General features: G+C 52.8%; 2 protein-coding genes across 6 annotated transcripts in view; one reads left to right on the top strand and one right to left on the bottom strand.

Moving 5' to 3' along the window:
* The window catches only part of NEMF (nuclear export mediator factor), a 39,389-nt gene extending 23,216 nt beyond the window's left edge, over positions 1-16,173 (bottom strand). For all 5 annotated transcript variants that reach the window (XR_006415302.1, XR_006415301.1, XR_006415300.1 and 2 more), the window contains exons 1-19: positions 16,038-16,173; positions 14,293-14,361; positions 12,982-13,084; positions 12,711-12,836; positions 12,154-12,302; positions 11,263-11,330; positions 10,511-10,594; positions 10,072-10,145; positions 8,726-8,796; positions 8,319-8,394; positions 7,797-7,859; positions 7,248-7,325; positions 5,203-5,411; positions 4,559-4,735; positions 3,829-3,892; positions 3,189-3,277; positions 1,635-1,738; positions 490-552; positions 142-254 (exon numbers count right to left, since the gene is read on the bottom strand). Coding sequence is in view for 2 of the 5 variants with exons in the window: in XM_044436035.1 (XP_044291970.1) it covers positions 142-254; positions 490-552; positions 1,635-1,738; positions 3,189-3,277; positions 3,829-3,892; positions 4,559-4,735; positions 5,203-5,411; positions 7,248-7,325; positions 7,797-7,859; positions 8,319-8,394; positions 8,726-8,796; positions 10,072-10,145; positions 10,511-10,594; positions 11,263-11,330; positions 12,154-12,302; positions 12,711-12,836; positions 12,982-13,084; positions 14,293-14,361; positions 16,038-16,096 (1,839 nt within the window). In the remaining 3 variants the exon portion in view is untranslated. The remainder of the gene's footprint in view (positions 1-141; positions 255-489; positions 553-1,634; positions 1,739-3,188; positions 3,278-3,828; positions 3,893-4,558; positions 4,736-5,202; positions 5,412-7,247; positions 7,326-7,796; positions 7,860-8,318; positions 8,395-8,725; positions 8,797-10,071; positions 10,146-10,510; positions 10,595-11,262; positions 11,331-12,153; positions 12,303-12,710; positions 12,837-12,981; positions 13,085-14,292; positions 14,362-16,037) is intronic.
* Positions 16,174-23,888: 7,715 nt separating this feature from the next.
* On the top strand, positions 23,889-25,104 carry ARF6 (ADP ribosylation factor 6). The gene has a single exon (XM_044436711.1). It carries the CDS (start codon positions 24,039-24,041, stop codon positions 24,564-24,566), a length of 528 nt encoding a protein of 175 aa, XP_044292646.1. The 5' UTR covers positions 23,889-24,038; the 3' UTR covers positions 24,567-25,104.
* The last annotated feature ends 709 nt before the right edge of the window (positions 25,105-25,813 follow it).

The following is a 25,813-nucleotide window of genomic DNA, read 5'->3' as shown; positions in this document are numbered from 1 at the left end:
CTCTGCGGAGGGAGCCTGGCCCCCAGAGCAGCCATGGCTTTCACGGCATGCAGCGGCGGCCCTGTCCGGCTTAGAGCAGCGAAGGGGCCCGTTTTCCGGGCAGGTCATGCGGGCACAGGAGACCCCCCGAGACCTCATTACCTGATGATGATACACCCACCAGGCGCTAGTGATGACCCGGGCGTCCCAGGCTGCGCTGTAGCACAGAGCCATCGTCCCTGCCTCGGTGAGCGTCCGCGGAGGGATCGGGTCCCCTGGAACAGCAGCACCGGCAGCAAGTTCACATGCGGGCGGCCCACACCCCGAACCCCACACCGCTTGCCGGGGAAGCTCGCTGGAGAGAGTGCGTCCGTTTGCCTCCACAGCCAGCCAGAGGTCTCAGGGAACACCCCCACCCTGGCTCTGACTCCCGGGACGGAAAGATAAGAGCGGGGGGGAGCCATCGCTCATGGGCTCCTCTCCCCAAACATCTTTCCCGGAAAGCAGTACCTGTCGGGTTCTTGACCACGCAGCTGGTTGCTCCGTGAAGATCTGCGTGCACGTAGATGTCCCCTTAGGCAGAGACAGAAGCGACGGCTGTTAGGGGGGGTTTGATTAGGGTCCGCTCGTTTCGATTTCTGTCAGCCACCCTGAGACGCTTGGCATATAGGACAGGAGATAAATAATTTAAATACATAAATGAGAGTGCGGGGAGAAGGCCCCGGCGATCATCTGAGTGAGTGCGGAGGTGCTGCGGATGCTTAAGCAGGAGAACCTCCCCAGTCTGGACCCCCCAGGGTTTGGGCCAAGCGGCGCTGGCGCTGAGGACAGCGTTCCAGGCATTTTTCGACAGCAGCTTCTTGCGGCGGCTTTCCGTGGGTCCTCAGGGCCCCACGAGGGACACACAGCTAGCGGTCCGATCCTCGCACCGAGGTGGCAGCACGAACAGGATGCGGCCAGTAACGCCACACCCGTGCGCGCTCTGTTTCCGTGGACGTGCCGAATCCTCATTTATTTATTTATTAAAACATTTCTATGCCGCCCCTTGCCGAAGCCTCGGGGCGGCTCACAACATTGAATAAAATACACAATAAATTAAAACAATAACAATTAAAATATAGACAGTAGAATAAAATAAGCCGCCCCAGCCAAATAAAATTCAATAATATTAACATTTAAAATGCTGCTTAAATAAAAAGGTCTTCACCTGGCGCCGAAAAACAAATAACGACGGCGCCAGGCGGACCTCTCTGGGACCTTCCCTCCTCGCACTCTGGACAAGCCACGTGATCGCGGCACACTGAGTCAGTCAGAAGCCAAGCGGCGATTCCTCATTTGAGGCGCTTACTGAGCACTAGAGCCACTCACTTAGAACAGAAAACGCGCCCAAATGAGTAATAAAACCGATGTGTGCAGCTCAGCTTTGGTCAGGGCAAATACCAAAGATCGCGCAACGAGCACTAATTAACCTCCACGCAAGCTGCCCGCACAGTCACGGGGATGGAGAGTGGCTCTCCCACCACCAGCTCCCTCTTTTCCGGACAGGTTCAAGGGCAACCTGGGGATTCAAACTGGCATCATGGGGTTGTGCACATTCAGCTCGGTGGATGAACAGAGTCCTGACCACCTGTGCCTGAACAGAGAGCCAGACTCACCTGGCCTCAGGTATCTCTTGACAATCATTTCGTTTTGCTGTTGGTCTCGCCCAGCTATCACGAGGTAGTTCTCCGAACTGAGGAACCACAGGAATTTCTCAAACCTGCCAGAGGACATCGAGCCAGACCAAAAAGCATCGGTACAAAGAGAAAGGATGCTCATGCCACCCCGCCACCCGCGAATCTCGCAGCTCCCTTGGATTAGGTCAGTGATGGTAAACCTTTTAGAGACCGCGTGCCCAAACTGCAACCCCAAACCCACTTATTTATTGCCAAGCGCCAACACTGTAAGAAAACCTGAAAACGAAGGCTTTAGTTTAGAAAAAAACAACTCACAGCCAGTCCAAGCAAATCTATCTATCTAGCCATCGATCCATCCATCCTTGGCAGCGCACCGACTGGCCATGCGAAAGCTTGGATGAGTCGCAGCTAATGAGTCACGGTTCGTGACGTCATCGCCTGGCGCTGCTACTCCTTTCTGAGCATGCGCATGGCCCCTGTGTGGGCTGTTATCCGATGCTCGGCTGCTGGGGCAATGCTGGGGCGACTGGGCTTGCGTGCCGACAGAGAGGGCTCTGTGCCACGCGTGCCACGGTTTCGCCATCACTGGATTAGGTGCACGAGGGGGCAGGTACTGCTCTTTTCATGGCATGTGGCCCACAAAGACTCCGGCAAGCAGTGACTGTCGCACTTTGGACGGGTTGGGAAGCGAGCTGCAGCTCACACCTCGCCGGCATAGCCAGTGAGGAATGATGGGATTTGTAGTCCAGCAAAGGCCACCCACTCCCCATCCTTTACCTCTCTGCAGTGAGCTCTGCCCTGTGGAGCTTAGGAGTCACTGCGAACCCACTGGGGCTTCTGCAAAACTGACTGCAGGCCTATCAAAATGGGGACCGGTCCCCACAGCCTCTGGAATGACCATGTCCCACTTAGAGAGAAGCGGGACTTTGGAAGGGCCAGGATATCGCCCACCTGAGCACCCCGGAACTGTCTCAAGCATTCTCAAGCAGGCGATCGTGTTTTGACATAGACCACTCAGACCTAGACAATCGCTTTGGTTTTGCAGGAACACGGCTGAGTGAGAACAGCCTTCCCCGTAACTGGGGCTCTTCAGACTTGCTGGCGTACACCATTTCCAGCGCACTGGGGGCAGTGCTGCAGCCCTTCTGGAAGGTCCCTGGTTGGAGGAGGAGGATTTGAAATAAGGCAGAGAAGCCGGGCTCGCCCCAGGGAAGGCCGGGAGAGACTGCGGCAGTGCCTGTTTGATCCAGCTCCGCAAACAAGCTGCACACGTCCTGGAACTGTGCCAAGCCAGATTGGGCTGGGGGGGGGGACACTCTTTCCAATGAACACTTCATGCTTGCTGGGGCCGCATCAGCCCTCCCCGGCTATCCTCCTCCACCAAAGACCGGGGGTCCCCGCATAAAACACCCTAACATTTCACTCTTAGGCCCTGAACTCAACTCTTGCCTCTTTTCAATTTTGCCCAACCAAGAAAAAAGACCTCGGGCGCTTCCAACAGCCACGTATTTGGGCCCAGGTCCAGCCGCTCACCAGTAAACCTTTCTAGCCTTCTGAATGGTGCTGACAGTTTGAACTTCTTTCAGCGTCTGCTTGGTCTTCTTTTCTGCCGATTTAAAGGCCTGTTCAATGGACAAATCAAAGACAATCACACGCGAAGGCTCAAGGTCACACCTCCTTCTTGCTGAGGCAGCACCGCTGGGCATGCGAAGTGAGGACTCTTCCTGCCGCTGCTCCAGGGACTGCTCCTCCGATCCCACACATCCGTTACGGGCTCTGAATACGAACGGATTCGTGGCACTCCCGTCCTCGCCGAGCGTGCACATTTCTCAGCCCCCCATGCGCACCACCCCCATGCGCGCACGAGGCCTTCTGGCACTCCCGGTTTTGCCATCTTGCTCTCACCCCGCCCCGTCAGAAACTGGAGCTCTGGCTTCACGGTGGCAGACAAGGCTGCCCCCACGGCCTTTGGACAATGCCTAGTTCTTGGCTTTGGCTCATCCGACGGCAAGCATTTATACGGTTAATGCGGTTCATTTAAACTCTGCTATGTTTTGAAGAGGACTAGAAAGAATGGCCTCATGCTCCAGGGTGGCCACAATGACAAGAAACTAAAGAAAGAGATTTTTTAAGTTGATGTTTTCACAGGAAAGCAAAGAACCTGTTCGTATACCTTCTCTGCAGCTTCCACAGTTTTCTGGGTCTTTCGGGCAGCGTGTCTCTTGTGGTCATAATATCTGGAAAAGAAGCAGCCACATCACGGCTCCAGCCCAGCTCGTTCTCATTACTAGCAGAGCAAGCACCGCCTCCTCCTCCATTTGTGCCCTCAAATGCCGCCCTCCAGGGCAAGGCTTTCCAAGGATGCTTACAGGCGATCACAACCACGCGCCTCAGGCACGAAGGGGGATAAAGGCCCCGGCCAGGAACTCACAGCACAAGCCACCAGCCGCGAGACTCCGCTGCAGCTGGGCAGGAGGACGAAGGCCCTGCGCCAGCGCGCTGCCGACGAGCGGGAGGGAACCGCTGCGGCGCCCTTCCTCCTGCACCGCCAGGGACCCTCGGGAGCCCAGGACTGCTGAGGAGCAGCCCGCGCTGGAGCTGCTCCTTGCGGCATCTCCAAAAGCCGGGGGGAAGCGCCTGTGAGAGGGGGCGGCGTGCCTCCCGCCTGGGCCCATAGCAGGGGGGAGGGGGGTGTGCTGCAGTGGCGATGCCATGTAAGCCGTCCGGCCGTGGCCTCCCAAGCCTCTGCAGCGCAATCAGAAGGGGTCCTGCAGAGGATGAACGGGACTGGATCCCTCGGACAGGAACTCGTGGATGAGGTGACAGGAGAGGGGGGCCCAGCAGCGGCACAGGCCCCCCCGCGCCGCCTCCAAAGGCACCCGCCAAACGGCCGGGTTTCTCACTTTTTGGCATTTGCATACGCAGACAAGCCAAGATCCACATCCACCAGCAGGGGCTTGTTCTTCTGGGGCTTCTTGAGTTGTTTGGCTTTCTTCTTCTTCTTCCCCTTCGGCTCTTCGGCCTCTTCCTCTTCCCCTGCCTCCTCTTCCTCCTCCTCCTCTGAAAGTATGTACGGGTTTCTAGCCAAGCAAAAAAACCCCAAGAGGTTAGGTGTATAAACAAAGGCTCTGGGGTGAGAAAAACTTCCCTTAAACTGTTGGCACACTGCCAGCTCCGTGGGAGCTGTTTGAACCATTCGGAGGAAGAGTTTTGCTCCATTTTCTTGTAGTGTGTGCTCACACCAAAGCAGCAGTGAGAGTCCACACTGAATTATGTGTCTACAAAAAAACCCACACACAACTGCACCCAGCTTACCCACCCCACAAAATCGGGGTTCCTCTGAAGGAAAACTCTTGTGATTGAGGGGCGCGTGCTCCGGCACAGCAGGCTGAGGGATGCCCTTCTCAGAGACAGGCGCTTGGCTCCCCTGGTTCCTTTGCCTGGGAACCCCTGCCGCGCCGGTTCAGGACCCTGAGCCACAGACTGCCTGCCCAGCACCGGCTGGGGCCCGTTTCTCGCCCGCTTCCCCGGCTGGCAGTGGGCTCACCGCAGGAGCATCGTGATGTGGTTGGTCTGCAGCTTCAGCTCCTTGATGGCGCTCGCCACAGGGTCCCCCTGGGCCTGGGCCTCCTTGACAATGGCTCTGATTTCCGTCCAGTCGATCTGGTTGGCCAAGGCACTCCGGACAACCTGGATGGCTTGGTCGACTATCTCAAGGTTCATTTCCACGAGCTCGCCTTTCACCTTGTCGATTTCCTTTGCAAAAAGGAGGAGACATGACAGCACGTCTTAATTATCATTTTGCAGCTGAGCACAGCATCCTAGTTGTTTGTTTAGTCGCAAAGTCCAGCCCGACCCATCGCCCCCCACGGACAACGTTCCCCCAGGCTCTCCTGCCCCCCACCGTCCCTCAGAGTCCCCCCAAGCCTACACGCACTGCCCCAGCGACTCCATCCAGCCACCTTGTCCTCGGCCAGCAACCTCCTGTATTCACCACAATTCTGTGGGGCGAGGTGGATGGACAGACGAACAAAGTGGCTTGTCTGTGACCCAGTGCCCTCCGAGCTGGACACGGGGTTGAACCTCAGATTCCCCAGTGCCAGGACAAACACTCTGCCTCTCTGCACCCCACTGGTCTTTTGTACCAATTCCGGCAAAGAGAACACAGCAAAAGTTTTCAGCTTCCCAAATCATACCACAAGCACATCTCAGCAGGGCCCCGGGCATTTCCTCTGCACCCAGAAGCACTGCTGAGATGTGCTTGTGGTATGATTTGGGTTGCTTGGTCCTGCGGCGGTCCCGCTCCGACCAGCCATGGCTCCTAGCAGAAAGGGGTTTCCCGGCCTGGCTATCCGAGGACCCTTTAACTGAGACAGAGAAGACTGAATCTGAGACCATCAGCACAGGAAGCGTATGCATTACCACGATTGATTCTTTCCCGTGCGAGCTTCACATCTTTAGCCTTTGTGCCATGATTTCTATTTTTTTAATAAATTTTATTAAAATTCTAAACTAACACTAAAAACATCAATCATCAAATACATCAGACATACTGGGTCAGCCCCCTACTCATTTTTTTAAAGCATTCCTTAGCCATATTCAAATCCATTTATGATAACTTAAAAACATATTTAAATCTAAGCCAAGTCCAAAAAACATGCTTAAGTCTATGCAAAGTCCCATTTCTCTAGCCAATCATAAAAGAAAAAATTTCCAAATTTGATAGAAGTCAGTATCTTCTTTCTCCTTCACTGGTAAATTCAGTCTGACCATTTCTGGACAATCCAGGATCTTTTAATCAATTCAACAATGGGTAATTCTTCATTTTCCAGTATTAAGCAAATAAACTACTCACCGCAATAATTACAAGTAAAATCAGATACATTTCTTATTTACTAATGTTCTAGTATAATGTCTAATAAAAAAGAAAGTTCAGGTTTAAGAAACCAAGGATTTTTGTACCATTTCCTCTACCCTGTATAATAAAAATACCCAATTTATGTTTACAGATCCAACATCCATTTAACATCTTTAAAAACATCTTGGCTAATCTATTGGCTAAATCTATTTGGTGACAGTTACCACCTATAACACATTTTATACAAGCTTTCTTTATACGAGGTTGCTAATATTTCATCTAGTTTAAGCATCACTTAGTCAAATACTATTAACTCCTTATAAAAGCCCCACACTTTACAATCTTTAACATATCTCAATTGTATCTACACCTTATGTCACCAAAAAATATCAACTCCCTGTTTTTATAGCTCAATTTCAATTCTCCATCTTTATCCAAAATGTAAATCATGTCTTACAATCCCTTCAAAAATTCAATGAATTTAGATACAGAAAAGCTTCCACGGATGGAAAACCCATCTTAGTATAACTTTTCCTACACCAACATTAATGATTTTCTAGTATGGTAACTTTAAAAAAAGAATCATGCAACTTAGCCTTCTCATACCACACTTTGTGCCATGATTTCTGCCTGTCTTTGTTTGGAACTGAAATTCTCAGGACAAAAGGATTGTGCCATAAACCTGGACTTCATTTCTGCTCAGGACTCAACCGGGGAATGCTCAGTGCTCCTACCTGAGCTTGATGAAGAGCTTCGAGTCTGTGCTCATGGTCCTTCCGAACATTTTCCAGCTTCTTCAGCGCTTGCTTTTCCTTTTGGGACACAAAGCGAGGAAAGGTTCAGGCCGAGATGAGCCAGCCACGGCAAGCAAGAGCCATTCCCTGCTTGCGCACTCCAGCGAGCAGGTGGTGAGGGAGCTCCTCTGGCCTACTCGAGCCAGGGGGTTCCACCACTGCCCCTGCTCTGGACACCGCTGGGATCACCGCTGAACTGCATGGCTTCGAGAGCAGCTGCAGGCTTGAGTTCCAGCACGACACAAGGGCCGAGCCCACACAGAGCCCCAGACAACTCCAGCAAAGGACGGAAAGGCTTCCCGCATAGTTTGGAAGGGGCCTCGAATGCACACGGAGGTTGCCTCCCTTCCCATAATCAAATGGGACACAGCTCTGGTTCGGAGTTGCTGAACTGAAATAGCGCTGCAATTCTCCAGGCTGGCCATGCGGCCCTCTAGGGGGGCACGTGGAAGTCGTGTCAAATGCTAACTCTTTTCATGAGATGAGTACCTGTTGCAATGCCTTCAAGTCTATCTTCTGACCTTCCAGCTTAGAGTAAAATTCGTCCACTGCCTTCAAAAGAGTAAAATGCATATTGATATATAATCAGGAATCAATTTTTAATTGCTCAACATAACCGAAAAACAGGTTTGGAGCATAACCAATGACATCCATCATGCTTCTTCCATTAGATTGGTTCAAACTCTTAAACTGAAAAATTGCAAAACAAAATAAATGGTGAATTCACAATTCACACTAGCCAAAGAACTTTTTGTGCCAAAGCTCCTATTCTGATGATTTCTGATCCTCAGGCCTGCTGCAAAATTCAACCGCCTTCAAAATCACCAATCCAGACAAACACCAGCCTTCCTCAATATCATTAACTCCAACTCCCAAACTCCATTCTCACACACGCAAATCTACATTCAGAGCCTTATTCATTTGCAATTAATTACCCCCCAACAAACCCTACCCTGCCCCTGCAATGAAAAAATTATGGCCCACTGATAAATATGAAGCATAATGTTGTACCTTGTTGAAAGATTCAAACTCCACATACGGACATTTTGCATGTTGTGAAAACAAGAAAGGGTGAAACTCCTCGTATCTGCAAGAGACACACCGGATCATGTCACCAGCGGACTGGCAGCACAGCCAGCGGCGGTCCCCACACCGTGCCCCCATCAAGATACAGAGCCAGGGTGGTGTGGTGGTGAAGAGCATGGGACTGGGACTCAGACGATCTGGGTTCGAGTCCCTGCTCAGCCATGGAGCCAACTGGGTGACTTTGGGCCAGTCACAGACTCTCAGCCCGACCCAGCTCACAGGGTTGTTGTTGTGGGGATACGATGGAGGAGGAGATGTAAGCTGCCTTGAGCCCTTTGTGGGAAAAAGGCAGGATATAAATCGATATATAAAGAAATAAAATAAATACACACGTGAGGATTTCTTCGCCAGGTTTGTTTGGTTCCAGACTTGGCTTTCGCTCTCTTTTCTGGATAATATAGCCCTACAGGAGGGGGGGGGGAGAGAAAGCCCTGAATGTTTCTTCTAGTTCCTATTCTTGGAACTGTGAAGGGGGAGCTGAGGTGGTGAGCTCAAAGTACGGTTACCGCTATGGGAGGAAAAGACCAAACAAAGCAAACGGAGAAGCTGGGAAGAGCAACTGACAACCAGAACTTCATTGTGTGCCTTTTCTCCAAAGGGTGGTGCCACCACCGGGAAGACCCTTCCCCTAGGCCAGGGGTCGGCAACCTTTGACACTCAGAGAGCCATTTGGACCCGTTTCCCACAGAAAAGAAAACACTGGGAGCCGCAGGACCCTTTTGACATCTAAAATGAAATGCAAATGTCGTTTTCTACCTGAATGCTGTGTATCTCTTCATTATTTAGCTGCAGCTCTTGTTCAGTCACTAAAAACGGTTATTTTTAATCTTACATTATAAACTAGTAGGACTCCTTTCATATATTTTGAATAGGAGAACAGCTTCATGAAGAGTCAAAGTCAGTGCTAAAGGACTGCGTGCATTAAACAGCAAACCCCATAAGTTCGAAAGCAGTAAAAGCAAATGAATCTGCCCATGTACCATTAAACGTTCAGTTTTCTTCAGAAACTTTTCTTTTCTTCAATTTATCCATGCTTGGCCTGGGGGGAGGGGGTGCTCAGTAAATCGGCCTAGGTCTGCAGATCAGCTGGAGATATAGGTGTGTTTAGTGGCTGATTAGCAGATAAATGATGTGAGCCGCCCTGAGGCTTCGGCGAATGGGGCGGCATAAAAATGTTTAATAAATAAATAAAATAAATAAATAAATAGTCAAGTGCTGTGAATTGTGACAGGTCCCAAGCGCAGCTTTTGACATTCAGAGGAAGGAGATTACATTGGGACAAAGAGAATCCTTTCAGCAGTGTTTCATGCAACATGAGAGCCTGCAGGAAGCTTGTTTAGCAGAGGAAGGTAGCGATTTACTTAACTAGCTGATTTACTTAACTAGCTAGCGCTGTGTTGCTGTGTTCCTGAGTGGAGCTTCAAGTGACGGAGCCGGAGCCGCGGCAGAGGGGTTCAAGAGCAGCGTGTGGCTCCAGAGCTGCGGTTGCCGACCCCTGCCCTAGAGCCATCCCCCACTCTGTCACCTCGCCCTGCCTTGAGCTCAGCCCCCTTCCCCTTTCCCTGAGGCAGCACCTTCAGCTTTGCAAGGCCAAGACTACTCTTCCCCCTCAGAGACTCGCTATGCCAAAATCTGAAGAGATGCTAGTCAGAAAAGCAGTCACCAAATTATGAGCTACCTTGCCATTGAAGTTGTCTGTTAGTTCCATATAGTCTTCTGCTTTTTGTAAAGCCACGAGCACCTTTTCAATATCTAAATGGAGAGAAAGAGAAGGGGCTTTTTTACAGCCAAGGTTTCTGAGATGGCAGGCTCCCGCTGTGCCACAGCGCATCCTCTTCAGGCCGCATCTGGCCAGCGCGAGCCTCACTTAGGATGCCTCTTGCGCTGAATCAGGCCCTTGCACCACCCAGCCCAGCATTACTGGCACTGACTGGCAGCGGCTCTCCGGAGTGGCAGGCAGGAATATTTCTCAGCCTGCTCTCGAGATACCACAGACTGTACGCAGGACTTTTGGCATGAAAACCATGTGGTCAGAGCCCGTGTTGGGCAAGGGGGCTTAGAAGACCAGGAAGGAAAGACACCGCACCAATTTCATGTTCAAGGGTTTGAGCTCCTACCTTTGCTTTCCATTTGCTCAATCTTGGCATTACTCAGAAATCCCGTTTCTACCAAGCAGTGCTCAATCAGAGTAGCTCCATAAGCTGCATTGAAAACAAAAGTGGGGTGAGAGGGGAAGAGGTCTGCTTACAAGACAAGTAAAACAGCCTGAGGGCAAAAGGTTTTAAGCTGGGCCCCACAGCAGAGACGATTTATTTATTTGATTTATATCCCACTTTTTTCTTGCAAAATATAGAGGATGAAGAAAATGGACTCTCCTCCTCCCCAGCCTCAAACATCACAGGCCCTTCTGTGGCAAAGTTTTCTGTATCTCAAGGTGAGCATGGGATTAGATCTCACTGGAGCAATTCTCTGTGAGCGGCACAGCCTCTCTCTTACCAAGAAAGCTCTCCCTGTCCTTTTCTCCCCACTATTATACAAGGTGTGTGCAAACTTTAAAAACAGCAGCAACATCACCGGGCTGCACCCAGATTCAGGAACGAAGCCTCTAAACTTTTTCACACCCTCCTGCCCCACAACGGCATCCTGCCAAACCGGATATGCTGTGGGGCGGAATCCCTGAAAAGGGGCAGAGATGCAATCCCTGAGTGGAAGGTGCCTCTACTAGACTTTGCAGGGTCTCCTTAAGGCCAGCGCTAGGGATGGAGGGAGACCAGAGATGCTCCCATGCGGTGGCTAGGGCAGGGAAGCCTGCTTCCACCAGCCCTGATGCAGGAGCTGGCTGGCTTCATATAACCCAAATGGTACTTACGAAGGTGGGGGTTTAGGACTCTCTTTATCTGCTCCTCTTTAGGTGCGGCGGTGATTATTTCTGTCAACCTAGGACGAGCAGGAGCAAAGATCAGCGCGAGGGAAGACAGGCAAGGGGGGCACATCCATCCCTGTTCTGTTCAGGGGGGTTGGCTGTGCCAAATGCCCCAGGTCTTATGGCAGACTCAGCGTGAGGCCGGGGGGTGTCAGAGCGGAAGGGAGCCCGCTCACCCCCTGCATCTAATCAAGTCCGTTCTGGCTCACAAAAGCTTGTGCCACTTGCCAGACCTGAAGGGGGTGCAAACTTTCCTGCGGTGGCCACACCAGACTAACCCAGATCCCCACCCAGAACCTGCTTGCTCGGGGGTTTTTATCTCCCGGATTTCATGCAGCCAATGGAGGCTGCAGCCCAGAACAAGGACGGGAGGGTTCCCAAGAGGCAGCTGGTCTGGTCTGGTCCATTTCACTCCTAATGCAAGCTAAGAGCCACCCAGGCCGAGTGCTTGGGGCCCTGCGGAAAAGGGCAGGGAATTCCACACTGCCAGCTTTCAAGGCTTGTTTCCTTCCCAAAGGAAGGTCCCACAGATAAAGGATTGAGCCTCTTGCGATCTTCTACTGTGAAGCTTCAAAACACTGCTTCACAACTGCTCCGAAGTGTGGATGATTACAGGCGCTATTCAAACACCAACACACAACCCCCCGTTACAGCAGTGACATTTGGGGGGGGGGGGCAGGACCAGCATCTCTAGAGTACAGACTGAAATGCAAGGAAAACCAAAGCAATGCAGGCAGACAAGGACGACCCCCGCAAGGCAGCCCCACGCTGTTCTCTGCACTGCGCTCTGGGGGTGCTTGTGCCACAGTCCCAGGGCTGCGCAAAACACAGCGGCACCTTTCTGAGGTGGGCAACGGCGATGCCGGCTTGGCGTTATCGACCGGGTAGTGCTCCCGCACCGCAAACTTGACATCATCCGCTTCATCCGTGCGAAACCTCAGGATGTTCAGGATCAGGTACTCGTGGTCAGTAAGGACGATGTTGCCCTGCAACACACCCAAACACGTCGTCACCCGGGGCGGCCCTGAAGCACTCGCCTTGATCTGCATTCTCTCCCACTCCCCCGACTGAGGTATGCCTAAACCAGAAAGGCGGCAGGGCAGCTTGAGCACAAGCAGCCCACCTGGTGCAGCCCCAAAGAATCCCCAGAGACCCCCTAGCGAGGAGGGGGTGCTGCCGTGGGCTGTTGCGGGAAGCACAAGGCGAGGTGAGCAGAGAGATCCTGCCCCCAGACTGCTGGAGGGGAATCACAGAACCCTCAGGAGCGGCACACGGAAATTCCAGGCCGGGTCTTCCCCACCCCACCTGCATGGAGACCCTGCTGGGAGGCTGGGAGGGGAAAGAGGCAGGAGGGCCCCCTCCAGACACCCCCAGCCCTTCCCCCCTCCACTTACCCTGTCATAGAGCTCTATTATGAGGTGATACGCCGCTTCCTCACTTCCAAACTGGAAGTCCACTATTCTGTCAACGCCGAGTTGCTTCACGCTCACCAGCCGCCTGGTCTTTAAATGCTTGCGGCACTGTCGGCGGGGAAAGCACAGGGGAGCGTGAAGCGGGCGGCTGGCCGAGCCACATGCAACCAGCGACAGCGGCACGGCCGGGCGTGCCCCAGCTCACCAGCAGTGGGAGAGCGCGCCCCATTCTGTGCTCTGCGGCACGAATTACCTTCATGGCAAAGCCCGACGGCATCATGTTCTTGGGCCACTCGAACTCTGTCATGTGGATCCTAATGCCAGATTCCAGAAGAAGCGTGGCCTTGACGTCTGGCCTTAATAGCAAGAGAAAATATTGGGGGGGTTCAGGTCTTTATTCCCAGGTCCTTCCTCATTTTTTCCATCAAAGCTCCAGAAGCAAAATGTGGATTTACCACACCTGTACCTGTCTACCTATGCACTCTCCCATCAGCTTTTTAATTTTTGCTAAATTAAATGCTGAATTTGCACAACCCATGTGCTTCAATATATATTTAGCCAGCTTCCTACGGGGAGAGGCATGAGGCAGGGCTTCAAATGTGGCCGGGATGCAGAAACATCTTCCAGGAGAAGTCAGCAAACAACAACATCAAGGAGTCAGTGGTGTTGTTTAGACTATACTTCCACAATCTCATCTCTACCTCTGTCCAGCAAAGATCAAAAGTGAGCCCTGTGACAGAGTTCAGGACAGAGCGTAGACTCTGCTTTTTCCTTGCCCTGCCAGTTTTCTGCACAAGCTGGGTGCATCCTTTTGCAATTCACAAGAAAAGGCTGCTGGACAAGCAGCGCTCCTTGACACACACTGGTGCCAGCCTCCAAGCAGTTAGTGAACTATTACTAACTTTGCCAAGGTAGAAGACATTTTCCATTTAAGACATCAATACCTATCCAAACACTATAATGTTTGGGAACCCAAAAGCAGCCCTAAAAGTTACATCTGTTCTTGATGATACTTGGAAAAATAAGGCAGGATCAGTGCTTTCCTCTCAATCATTCATTGATGGGATCATAATGTATTATGGGTTTGTATTATGGGTACTAAGGAGAGGAGAGGGTATAACCATTAGCCGTTTCATGGAAAAGTCAGGAAGAAAGCAAAGGGGAAAGCATGCCCCAAATCCAAATTACATTGACTCAGGCACAGAGTTTTATGCGCACATAGATTGGACAGAGCAAAGTATTCAAAAACAGGTATCTCACCTGCGCTCTTTGCAGGAAAACCTGCAGAGCTTCACACTTGGTTAGAACAGGAATAGTGCCAGATTCAGCCATTAAGGGAGAGCGATTCTGGTTTTTTCCCCAGAAAGATCCTGACTTAAGTTTGACCAAGCTTTTAACTGCTAGGACTAAGCAGGTATGTGTTCCTTTCCTTCTCATACATGATATTCTATGTTTAGTTGGCTATTTTATGTTTTCTTGGACTAAGCTGAATATCACATGCATACACACATGCTTCAAAGTCAGAAACTTCAGATACAGGAAGCAAGGAAGATTGTGCTCTTACTTCTGAAGGCGGATGAGATATGTCTTATTATCTACATCATAAACGTTGTTTACCCTCATTCCCAGCAAGCTGTAAAAAATAAAAAGACTTGCATTTTATTATCTTATCTATACAAGAAGGTAATTAGCAAAAACATACAGACATCACTCTGATCCAGAATACTGAATCAAGCCGTTTTAAACAAAGGGTTTTCAATTGCTTAGCAGTTAAATGGTTGAGCCAGGCAGAGAAACCTGTTCTCATTGGGAAGAAGGGATCTAAAGCAGGACTGTATAAGGCAAGACAAAGGGAAAAAATCAACCAAAGCTAATACATTCATTGTGGTTTAAATTTATCTGGAGCATCAGAACCACAAGTAAAGGCCTATGCATGAGGAAGCGGGATGTGGGAATGGTTTTGGACAGAAACAAAGTCTGCATGCCTAAGATTGTGCCTGAAACTGGCAGCTGTACGCACACATCAAAATCAGTGAGAGACAGAGCGAAAGAGCAATGTTGTGATAACAGAGCAAATACTTTCAGATCTAAAATTGAGTGCTGCTACATAACTGCAGCCAACTATGGGAATGATAAAGGAAGCCCCATCCTTGAGTCTGCAAAGGCTGAGCAGAGCTGCCAAGGATAAGTATCTTGGAGGGCTTTCATTCAAGGTTACCATAAGTCAGAGATGACTCGATGCATGTAACAGCAGCAGACACGAGTGTCCTGTGATCTACCATCTGTGTTATCAATGGTGTTTTCTTTACTTATTGCAGCTGGGCATAGCAGCTCCAAAACTAAAAAGTGTGAGAAATGGCAAGTGCATGCCAGTCCTATCCACAGCACTCATAAACTCAGGATCCCACCTGAGCTGGGAAGCCCACCCTCCACAGCCCCTCTGGCCAGTCAGCCAGCAGCCATGAGACCTCACTCTGCAAACAGGAAGGTATGGATTGGGTGGGCAGCTTATGGCAGGTCACATCTTTTATTCATCTGTTATTACATTTCTAAGAACGCAAAGAGAGCCCTGCTGGACTGGAGCACGGCTCCATTCGGTCCAGCATTCTGCTCACGCAGTGGCCAGCCACTGCCCATGTTCCCCAGCAACTGGCATACACGGTCGTGCTATCTTTGATACCGGAGGCAGCACACAGCCAGCAAGCCTAGGCACTAATCCCCTTTTAAAGCTCCCCAAAGCCATCGCTGAGAAAGCAAGCTCCGAAATCCAGCCGGGCAGGGTGCGAAGCCCCTCTCTGCAGCTGTCCCGACTCTCCCATGGGATGGCGCTCTTGGGATCCACTGTTACGAGAGCGGGAGGAAAACGCCTCCCTCGCCGCTTCTCCAGACCAGGCAGACTGCGTTCATCGCCACCGTGCCGCACTTTTTCAGGGGAAACCGCCCCCGAACCGGGCACCGACCCGCGTAGCGAAGCTGCTCCAGTCCCAAGACCCTTTCCGGAGCCGCCTGCCGAGTCCTTGGCCACCCCGCCGTATCCTCTTTCGGGTGCGGGGACCAGAACACACCGCGATCCTCTGCCCGCCTTGCTCCCATCGGCGGCTCACCGGGTCCTCCTCACAACAACCCTGCGAGGTAGGCCAGGGACGGGCGGAAAGCCACCCAGAGCGCTCACGAAAGAGGCGGCCTCTCATGGTCGCGGCCCGATCCCCCATGCTGGCTGGGGCTGATGGGAGGCAGAGTACAGACCATACGGAGGGCCGCACGTTGCCCACCCCTACCCCTACGGAGGGCCTCAGTGGGCGGGCCCACCTCTGACGCAGCTCGGCTATCACCGCCCGGATATCGACCGTGTTGAAGCGGTTCTTCATGGCGGGAAAGGGCGACGTCGAGGCCGGAGCGAGTCTGCCCGTGGCGCTTCCCCAGCCCCTCTCCCTGACAGGCTTCCGCGCGCGCGCATGCGCGTCCCCGCCCACAGGAACTACGGCGCAGCACCGGGGCCAAAACTCTTCCGCTGAGCGTCGGCGAAAGACCCGAGAGCCAATTAGACGTTTCGGGGGCGGGACCACATTTTCGATCCCGCGGCCCTGCCGGCTGCAGCCGCTCCCCATCGCCCTCTGTCGGAGAATGTGAAAATGGCAGGCGCTAACCTCGGCTTTCCCCAACCTGGCGCCCGCCAATGTGTTGGCCTGCACATCTTCTAGCTGCCTGGTTATGGAGGTGGGGAAAGACTGCTTTGACAAGTGAGGCACATAATCAGAAGAGGTTTTTTTTTAAGAACTGCAAAAAGGGGATGACCAAATCCATTGACTGTACTGTTCTGTGTCCTGAACTAAATGTAAACAACTCGGGGCTAAAATGTAAGAGTTAGGAAAAAGCACTTTTCACATGTTCAGAGGTGCTTTCGGACAGTACAAGATGACAAAAACCTCGAGTTCGAAGGAACTGGGTCTCAGTGTTCTGCCCAAGCTACACTGCAGAACACCTTGCACTTGAATATGCGACACTCCTCTACATTCCAGTTCAGACCAGAGGTGCCATCTGGAGCACTAGGGACTCTGAACCCATGCGGAGTGCTCCCTAAAGAGGCAAAAACCGTTTGCTTTATCCCCAGCCCACATTCAGACATTCATCCTTTTTTTGCAATAGCTCAGCTGGTCCGAACTGGTTACTCCAGGGGTTCCTTTCCACAGCTTACTCTTTCCAAGTAATTTCTGATTGGAAGTGATAACTGGAGAGGGATTTGGAAGCATCATGATTCTGAACTGGGACCAGAGAGGGCGGCACCGATACGCCTTTCCCTGTGGCATTAACAAGTTCCTTGATGTCAATGAGGGCATGATTGTCATCCCTGTCCCAGAGGTCCCCCCTTGAACTAAGAACTCTGCCGGTAGAAGCAGTTCTCCCAGAATTAGCCCTGCGGAATATATGAAGGCTGTCATGTACATGGATGGCCGCTGGCAGATGTTCCTCGAGGTAAACACATCTGGCGCCTGAGATTCTGCAGAGAAAAAAGCAATGAAGCTCCTGAGCGTATACACAGACGTTTCCCCCACTGCCTGCTCTGATGCATCTTGGATCGCACCGAAGGGCTTCATAGCAGAGGATTCAGCTCCCGCGTTTGCCGCAACCAAGCGCTTTTGGTGCGTGTGACTAAGAATGCTTTGCACGGACTGTCCTTCCCATGGTTCCTGTGGCTCAGGACAAAATTCCACCTCTGTTTTTATCATGACAGCTGCAAGGCACTCTGGACATGTTCAGAGGTCCTCATTCCATAATGAAGTCACAGGTGCCAGGGCCCGGAGTCCAAGTTTGGGTGTTAGCCCCGCGTGGGGGACCAATGGGAGTCAAAAGAAAATCCTTGTTTGCTTTGTCTTGCCACCAACAGAGACTTCTCGCTGCGTCTGAAAGCCATTAAAGCAGGCACAAGGGACCCATTACTATGCCGGACTTCATTTCCATGCTCTTTAGCCCGTGGCCGTGTTGCCTGCGGCTGGTGGGAGTTCGAGTCCGGCGTCCGCTTGGCGGGCCACCCATCCTCCATCGCTGCCAGGTCCCCCAGACCGCATCCCGGGTGCCCGGCGTCCTCGCCAGAGGCCCCAGTGGCTCCCACCCGCGGGTGTCAAAAGGAGGCCGGGTCTCTCTGTCTCGCCCAGGCTGGGCTGCGGGGCTGCTCGCAGGCGCGGTCCCGCCACCGATCAGCAGGGGAGCTTTGGCCTGCTCCGTCTCCGACCTGGGCCGGTTCGCCCCTCCCTAGGCAACCTGGGGGCCCCGGTTCCCCAGGGACCACCATATTGATGCTGACCTTGGCCGGGACGCCTGCTCGGCACAGCCCGCGGCAGCCTCGAACTCCCGGGCTCAAGGGATCCTCCGGCCTCTGCCTCCCAGGGAGCTGGGATTACAGGCACGCGCCACCGCGCCCGGCGGCTCGCTTCCTCCCGAGACCGGCCCTTAGCCTCGGTTTGCTCATCAGCCAGAAGCTGGCAGCAAAGAGCCGGCGCTCAAACGATATGCCCAGATGCGTCCTTGAGACGTGATGGGTAATGCGTTTGTTAAACATTTGTATCTTGTCATTTATCCTGTGTGTCTCCCAGCCCAGCCCAGCTGTTCTGCCCATGTCTGCAGTGATGCTTCACACAACACCCAGGTCTGTTCCATGTTGCAACAGCTAGGGCAAACATCTATGAACATCAGGACAGGGGAAAACTTCCCACTACTTCACAGCATTCCCCACCTGGCCCCACAAGTCCCAGCAGGGTTGGCTGGGGGATGCCCAGAGTTGCTGGACCTTGTTCTCTAGCCTTGCAAAGGATAAAACCCTGGCGTGGGATTAAATCGTTGCAGCCCTGCATGCAAAGGACCCACGATGTCGGGGTTGGGGAGAAAGCCAGCACCCGTGCCAGCGGGTTCGTGTCATTTGCAAGCAATCGAGAAGAGAAATCGGCTGTGCTTCATGGCAATAAACAGTAATAAGTGGGGTGGGAGTCAGCTCTACTTGAGGCTACCCTTGAAGACGGTCCAGATACTTCAGTTGGTCCAGAATGGAGCTGCCAGGATGTTAATGGGGACCAGCAGGTACTCACATATAATGCCGGTCCTCTATCGGTTACACAGGCTGCCAATTGAAGTCTGGGCCCAATTCAAGGTGCTGGTGCTGAGCTATAAAGCCCTAAACAGCTTAGGGCCTGGATATCTGAAGGAGTGCCTTCTTCCCCATGTGCCTTCCTGCCACTTAAGATCTGATGCAGAGGCCCTTCTCCAGGAGCCCTCATTGAAGGAGATTAGGAGGGGTGGCTGCCTGGAGAAGGGCCTTCTCAGTGGTGGCGCCCCGGCTATGGAATGCGCCCCCCAGAGAGGTTTGCCTGGCGCTGACTCTTTTCAGCACCAGGCTAAAACCTTTTTATTCACCCATTATTTTAATTCTGATTTGGTTTTAATATGGATTTTATTTATTGGATGCTATATTTCATTTTATTCTGTGTTGATTGTAAGACTATCCCAAGACTGTGGTAGCTGGACCATACAACAAAAGCTTTAAATAAATAAAAAAAAATTAAAATAAATTAAAATAAATTAAAATAAAATAAAATAAAAAACTAACCTCCAACAGTCAAACACTTCCTACACTCCCCAGTCACAGGTCAAAGCAACCTGTAGCAGAAAAAATGTTTATTATATTTGAATTGGTTTTTAATGTGTTTTTACCCTGTTGGTATGTTTTATATTGTAAGGTGCCTAGGAAAACCCTGGCAATTATAGACGGCCTACAAATATATGTAAATAAATAAATAAATAAATTCAATTCTGTGCTCAAGCCATCTTTGGTACACACTAGTCCAGTCTTCCCCAACCTGATGCCCTCCAGATGAGTTGGGCTACAGCAAGGAAGCATGCTCGGGGTGTTAAAAAACACGCACAGCGCTGAACAAGTGAGTCAGGTAAAGCCTTTCTCCCCCTCCCTCAAGATGCTAGTCACCCCATGAAGCCAAGGTGTGGAGAATCAAGACAAAAGCAAATGTTCTTGCAGCACATGGGCTCCCATGTTCTGCAACAGATGCAAGTGTCTATTGCGCAGAGTTTGGCCTCTGGTAACATTCTCAACATTTCGCTGCCGTCCGCTAAAAGGTTGGCCTATTTCGCTCTTACCAGAATCACTGCCCTTGATCACACATTGTTGGCTCATGTTTAGCCTCGTATCCACAATTACTCCAAGATCTTTTTCCTTTTCAGTTCTGGTCGGTCACGGATTCCCCGTCTTGTATCAAGGCATTTGGTTTCTCTTTCCTCAGTGGAAGACTCGGCACTTTCCCTGTTGAGTCCCCTTCTCTTGCTTTCAGCCCAACGTTCAAGTTTATCAAGAATTCCCTGGATCTTCATTCTGTCTTCAAGGGATGTTTAGCAGCTATTCCACCCAGTTTCACATCATCTGCAAATCTGATTATCTTCCCTTGCACTTCTTAATCTAAATCATTAATGAATATATTTAAGAGCACTGGGCCCCAGACTGAACTCTGTGGCACCCCCCTCCTGTTAGAAAAGGTGCTGCTGATAAGCACTCTTTGTGTCCAATTTATTTATTTAGGAAGCTTCTATGCCGCCCCATTCGCCGAAGCCTCAGGGCGGCTCACAACAATAAATACAACAATATAAAAACAATATAATTGGAGATGTCCTGGCCAAAAATGTAAAATCAATAAATATTAACAATTAAAATGACATTTAAATAAAAAGGTCTTGGCTTGGTGCCGAAAAACAAATAACGACGGCACCAGGCGGACCTCTCTGGGGAGCACATTCCACAGATGGGGCGCCACCGCAGAGAAAGCCCTCCTCAGGGTACTTTGCCTCCTAATATCTTTCACAGAGGGTTCCTGGAGAAAGGCTTCTCCCGCTGATCTCAAGGGGTGGGAGGGCACGTATGGACGTAAGCGCTCCTTTAGGTAACCAGGACCCAAGCCGTTAAGGGCTTTATAGGTAATAACCAACACCTTGAATTGGGCCCAGATTTCAATGGGGAGCCAGTGGAGCTTATGGAGAACTGGGGTTATATGAGAACAACGCCCAGTCCCCGTCAGCAGCCTGGCAGCTGTTTTGCACCAATTGAAGTATCCGGACCATCTTCAAGGGCAGCCCCATGCAGAGCACGTTACAGAAGTCTAGGCGGGAAGTCACCAACACGTGTGTCACCGTCGCCAGGCAGTCGTTCCCCAGGTAGGGACGCAGCTGACGGATCAGCCAAAGCTGAAGGAAAGCGCTCCTCGCCACCGCTGTCACCTGAGCTTCCAGTGAAAGCTCCGGGTTGAGGAGCACTCCCAAGCTGCGGATCCTGTCCTTTAGAGGAAGTGCAACCCCATTCAGGACAAGGTCCAAGTCTTCTACCCCAGAGCCCGATCCACCCACCAACAGGACCTCTGTCTTGTCTGGATTGAGCTTCAGTTTATTGGCCCTCATCCAGCCCATTGCCTCGGCCAGGCACCGGTTCAGTACAGCCACTGCCTCACCTGGATTGGTGGAAAACGAGAGGTAGAGCTGGGTGTCATCAGCGTACTGATGGTTCCGCAGCCCACACCTCCGGATGACCTCTCCCAGTGGTTCCATGTAGACGTTAAACAGCAAAAGGGACAAAATGGACCCCTGCGGTACTCCGTGGCATAGCTGCCATGGCGCAGAGCCACAGTCCCCCAGCACCACCTTCTGGAATCGGCCGTTGAGATAGGAGCAGAACCACTGCAAAGCAGTGCCTCCAACCCCCAGTCTCACTAGCCTATCCAGAAGGATACCATGGTCGATGGTATCGAAAGCCGCTGAGGTCCAGGAGAAGCAACAGGGACGCACTCCCCCTGTCCTTCTCCCTGCACAGGGCAACCAAGGCAGATTCAGTACCATACCCGGGTCTGAAGCCGGACTGAAATGGGTCCAGATAGTCAGTTTCATCCATTCATTCGATTTAGCAGTCAATTTTGGGTGCACCTAATAGTTTTTAATTCGTTTTTGTTAATCTGCTGCTCTGAATGTCATGTGGCACTATGTCAAAAGCTTTACTAAAGTCAAGATGGATGATGTCCACAGTGTTTCTTCTCTCCGTTTGGGAGGTAACCAGTCAAAAATGAGAGTAAATCGGTCTGACAGCATTTATTTTTGCTGAATCCGTGCTGGTTTTTATTATTTCCAAGGCGCTTGCAGACTGTATTTTTAATCATTTGCTCCGGAATTTGCCCAGGGACTGATGTCTGAGTGAGTGGTCCACAGTTCCCAGGTTTGTTCCCCCCCCGCCCCCCGTCTTGAAGGTGGGGACAAGGTGAGCCCTTCAGTGGCCGCCGGGCACTTTTCCTTCCTGTCCCCAGGAACTCTCACGGGCGACAGACGGGGGCTCTGGGCGTCCTTCCACACGTCCCTCGGCAACTCGGGACGGAGTTCACGGGCCCGGGCGGCCGGAGCCCCACTCCCCGCGCATGGCGCGCGCCTCGACGGGCCTCCGGCCTGGGCCGGACGGCGCTGCGACGTCCTCTCCCCCTGCAGGCAGAGCCGCCGACCGGGCCGCTGCGACCGGCCCCGCACCAGGCACGCCGCCCGGCCCGCCCTGCGTGGCTCCTGTCCCGCAGGGCCGGCTCGGCTCCCCGACGGGCCCCGCGCGCCTGCCCCCCACGGAGGGAAGGCCGGGCCGCGAAGAGCCCATTGCGCGGCCGCTCGCGGCACCAGGCGCCGGCAGATGGAGCCCCGCGGGACTCGCTGCCCGGCCCGGCCGCCCCCGGGGCCCCGCTTCCTGCAGGCGAGGCTCGGCGGGGCGCGCCGCGCCGCGCGAGCTTTGCACGGTCACCTGCGGGGCGGGGGGGGCGGGGGGCTGCCCCTCCCCTCCCCTCCCCTCCCCCCCTCCCCCCTCCCTTGGGCGCTGCGGCTGTTGGGGCGCGCACCCCACCCGCGGCCGGGGCCCCCCGCCGGTTCCGCCCCTGCACGGACGGGCCCTTTAAGGGGCGGCGCCGCCGGAGAGCGCGCTGCCTCGGCCCACCGCGAGGGCCACGCCCCCAGGCCGGGCCGGGCCCTGACAGGAGCGCTCCACCGAGCATGCGTACCAGAGCGAGACCAGGTCAGGTCAGGACCCGCCACGCTTGCGCAGTCCCACGTCCGGCAGCTGAGGTAACTTCCACCTGCGGGCTTCGCCACCCGGCCACGATTGGTGAGGAATGCGGCTGCGCGAAAGAGGGATGCTAGCCCGGCGTACGGGCGCATGCGTGGATGGCTTTCCAAACGGCAGTAGGTGGAGTTACGCACGCGCAGTAGGAAAGCGTAATCCCCCCCCCCCCCGGCAGGAGGTTGCTTTTCTCTATGGGAATTAACACCTGCGCCGTTGAGTCAAAGAGAAGGTGGCGTGGCTCTGTGCACATGCGTACTGAGGTGATCGCCGGATTGCGGGGGCCGAGCCGAAGAGGGCGTGAGCCGCGCCATCCTGTGAGCATGCGCAATGACGACCATTCACGCGCCCTGTCCCCTCTGCGCGTGCTCCGTCGCGTCGCGCGAGGGCAAGGTGTGCGTGCGCACCCTGCTCCCTCCCTCCCTCCCTCCCTCCCTCCCTCCCCACGAACCATAGGCGGGGCGGCTCCTCTTTCGCAAGAGTCGAACGGGCGAGCGGGGCGCATGCGCCCTGCAGCCGGTGGCCGCCGCGAGCCAGTCAGCCGAGGCAGGGAGTTTGTGAGGGAAGGAGCGAGGCCGGCGGGCGCCCATCTCCCTCCTCGAAGCGGGGCCGGCGGGCGCCGTTCGAGGTAAGCGCGGTGAGGGGGCGGCGGCGGCGGCTTCCCTCCCCGCCGTGCCGTGCCGCTGCCGGAGCCTTTCGCTGTCTGACTCTCTGCCCCCCTTTCTCTCTCCGCAGCCGCGAACCGTCGCTCGGAGCCCTTCCTGGAGTTGGCGGAGGGGGAGACCTAGGCCCGCCCTGCCCGGGACTGGCTGAAGGCACCGAGCCCCCCCGCGCCCTCGGCGCCCCGCCCTCCCCATGACGCCCCGCCCCCGCCTCGGCCGGCCCCGCCCCTGCCCTCGTGCGGAGGGGGCCCTCCGCGCCCCTCCTCCCGCGGCGGTGGTCCCGAGCGGTCGCCCCGCCGGGCCCCCCTTCCCGTGACCGGGCGCGCGGCTCTCCCGCGCTCGCCCCCGGCCCCCGCGGCTCGGAGGCTCGCCGGTCGCTCGGGGCGGTTGCCGAAACACAGCCCGGCGCTCGCCCGCCCGGCCTTCCTCGTCCGGCAGTGCGGCGCGGGCCCTTGGCCCTGGCGGAGCGGCCCCGGCGCTTCCGCGGCTCCCGTGCATGCCTGCCTCTCTACCGCCACCATCATGGGCAAGGTGCTGTCGAAGATCTTCGGCAACAAGGAGATGCGGATCTTGATGCTGGGCCTGGATGCGGCGGGCAAGACCACCATCCTCTACAAACTGAAGCTGGGCCAGGCGGTCACGACCATCCCGACGGTGGGCTTCAACGTGGAGACGGTGACGTACAAGAACGTCAAGTTCAACGTGTGGGATGTGGGGGGCCAGGATAAGATCCGGCCCCTGTGGCGGCACTACTACACCGGCACTCAGGGGCTGATATTCGTGGTGGACTGCGCTGACCGGGACCGTATCGACGAGGCCCGCCAGGAATTGCACCGCATCATCAACGACCGCGAGATGCGGGACGCCATCATCCTGATCTTCGCCAATAAACAGGACCTTCCCGATGCCATGAAGCCACATGAGATCCAAGAAAAACTGGGCCTGACCCGAATTAGGGATAGGAATTGGTATGTTCAGCCGTCCTGTGCCACCTCGGGCGATGGACTTTATGAAGGGCTGACATGGTTAACGTCTAATTATAAATCGTAATGATTGTTTTAAAAAATGGCAAACTGTTCTTAGTCTTCAAGGGAGGTTAGAGAGGAAAAGAAACACTGTGGCTTCTCAGAAAAGAATGATTCTCCATACTAAAATGTTCAAAAATTAAGCATCCATAGGATTTTAATGATTGCTCACCTCTTCTCCAGTTACCACCCTTCTACACACTTGACTGGATCCCCAGTTCAGTATGATTCTTGCTTGGTGTTAAGATGCTCTTAAACCTCAACTGTGAATGAACAAAAGCACTCGTTTCTATGGCAAACTTCTGACAACATGGGGGGAACAGATACATGTAGCTCTGCAAAGTAACTTTTCTTCTCTATTGAAAGCCCATGTTATGATGGTCTGACTTCATTTGTTCGGGTCCTGGGGCTAAGGTATCACTTTTTAAAATGTATGCTTTCTGATTCAATTTTCCTCCTCTCCATTATCATCCGCTGTAGATTTGCTTCTTTTTGCAACCATGCAGAATATGTTGATAGGTCTTTGTTATCTAGTAAACTGAAAAACATTGTTTATGAACAAACTGCAGTCTGTCCTCTTTATGGCAAAAGTTTACCTACAACTAAGAAGGGAACTTAAATTTTTATCTCCTTTATTTGGCCTTTGACGAATCAGAAAGGTAGCATTTAGAATAATTGCGCGGTTGCTTGCTGGGCCTGATGCTGGCCAGATAATACAAGAACAGTTTCAGAATGTTGGCTGTAGGGAGTTATGAACCAAATTTTATGCATGCATGGAGAAGGGTACAAATAAAGTTTCCACTCTATATAGAACCATGTGCAGGTTGAAAGGAGACTGGTATCAAACCACAGGTTCTGTATTTTGCATTGTAAAGTTAATTTTTGGCTGCAATATCAACTAATTGCATTACTTTCCAGTTTTAGTACAAAAATACTTTCATTCCATGAAGTGCAGCAATAATTTGTAAGCATCACTGTGTGAAAATGCATTGCTTTTTAAAGTCATAAACCTGTAGTCAAAACTTGAATGTTAAAACTATTCCTGTCTTAACAATTGAAACAAATATGGCAGTATCACAATTGGTCTAAAAGCTTCTAAAACCTTAGATAAATATGTTTAGACCTTTATCTTGGCTTCTAAGATGCACCTTTATTAACTTCAGGGGGTGAGGGGAGCCTGCATCTGCTTCTGTGTTACAATTTGAGTACTACTCCTAAAACTTACTGAGATGTATGAGAATGAAGGAACAGTATGACCACTTGGTTTTGCAG

This window comes from Varanus komodoensis, unplaced genomic scaffold (assembly GCF_004798865.1).
Source record: "Varanus komodoensis strain SLA01 unplaced genomic scaffold, ASM479886v1 scaffold3, whole genome shotgun sequence".
In the NCBI taxonomy this organism is placed as follows: domain Eukaryota; kingdom Metazoa; phylum Chordata; class Lepidosauria; order Squamata; family Varanidae; genus Varanus; species Varanus komodoensis.
This window is presented reverse-complemented; position numbering and strand designations above follow the sequence as displayed.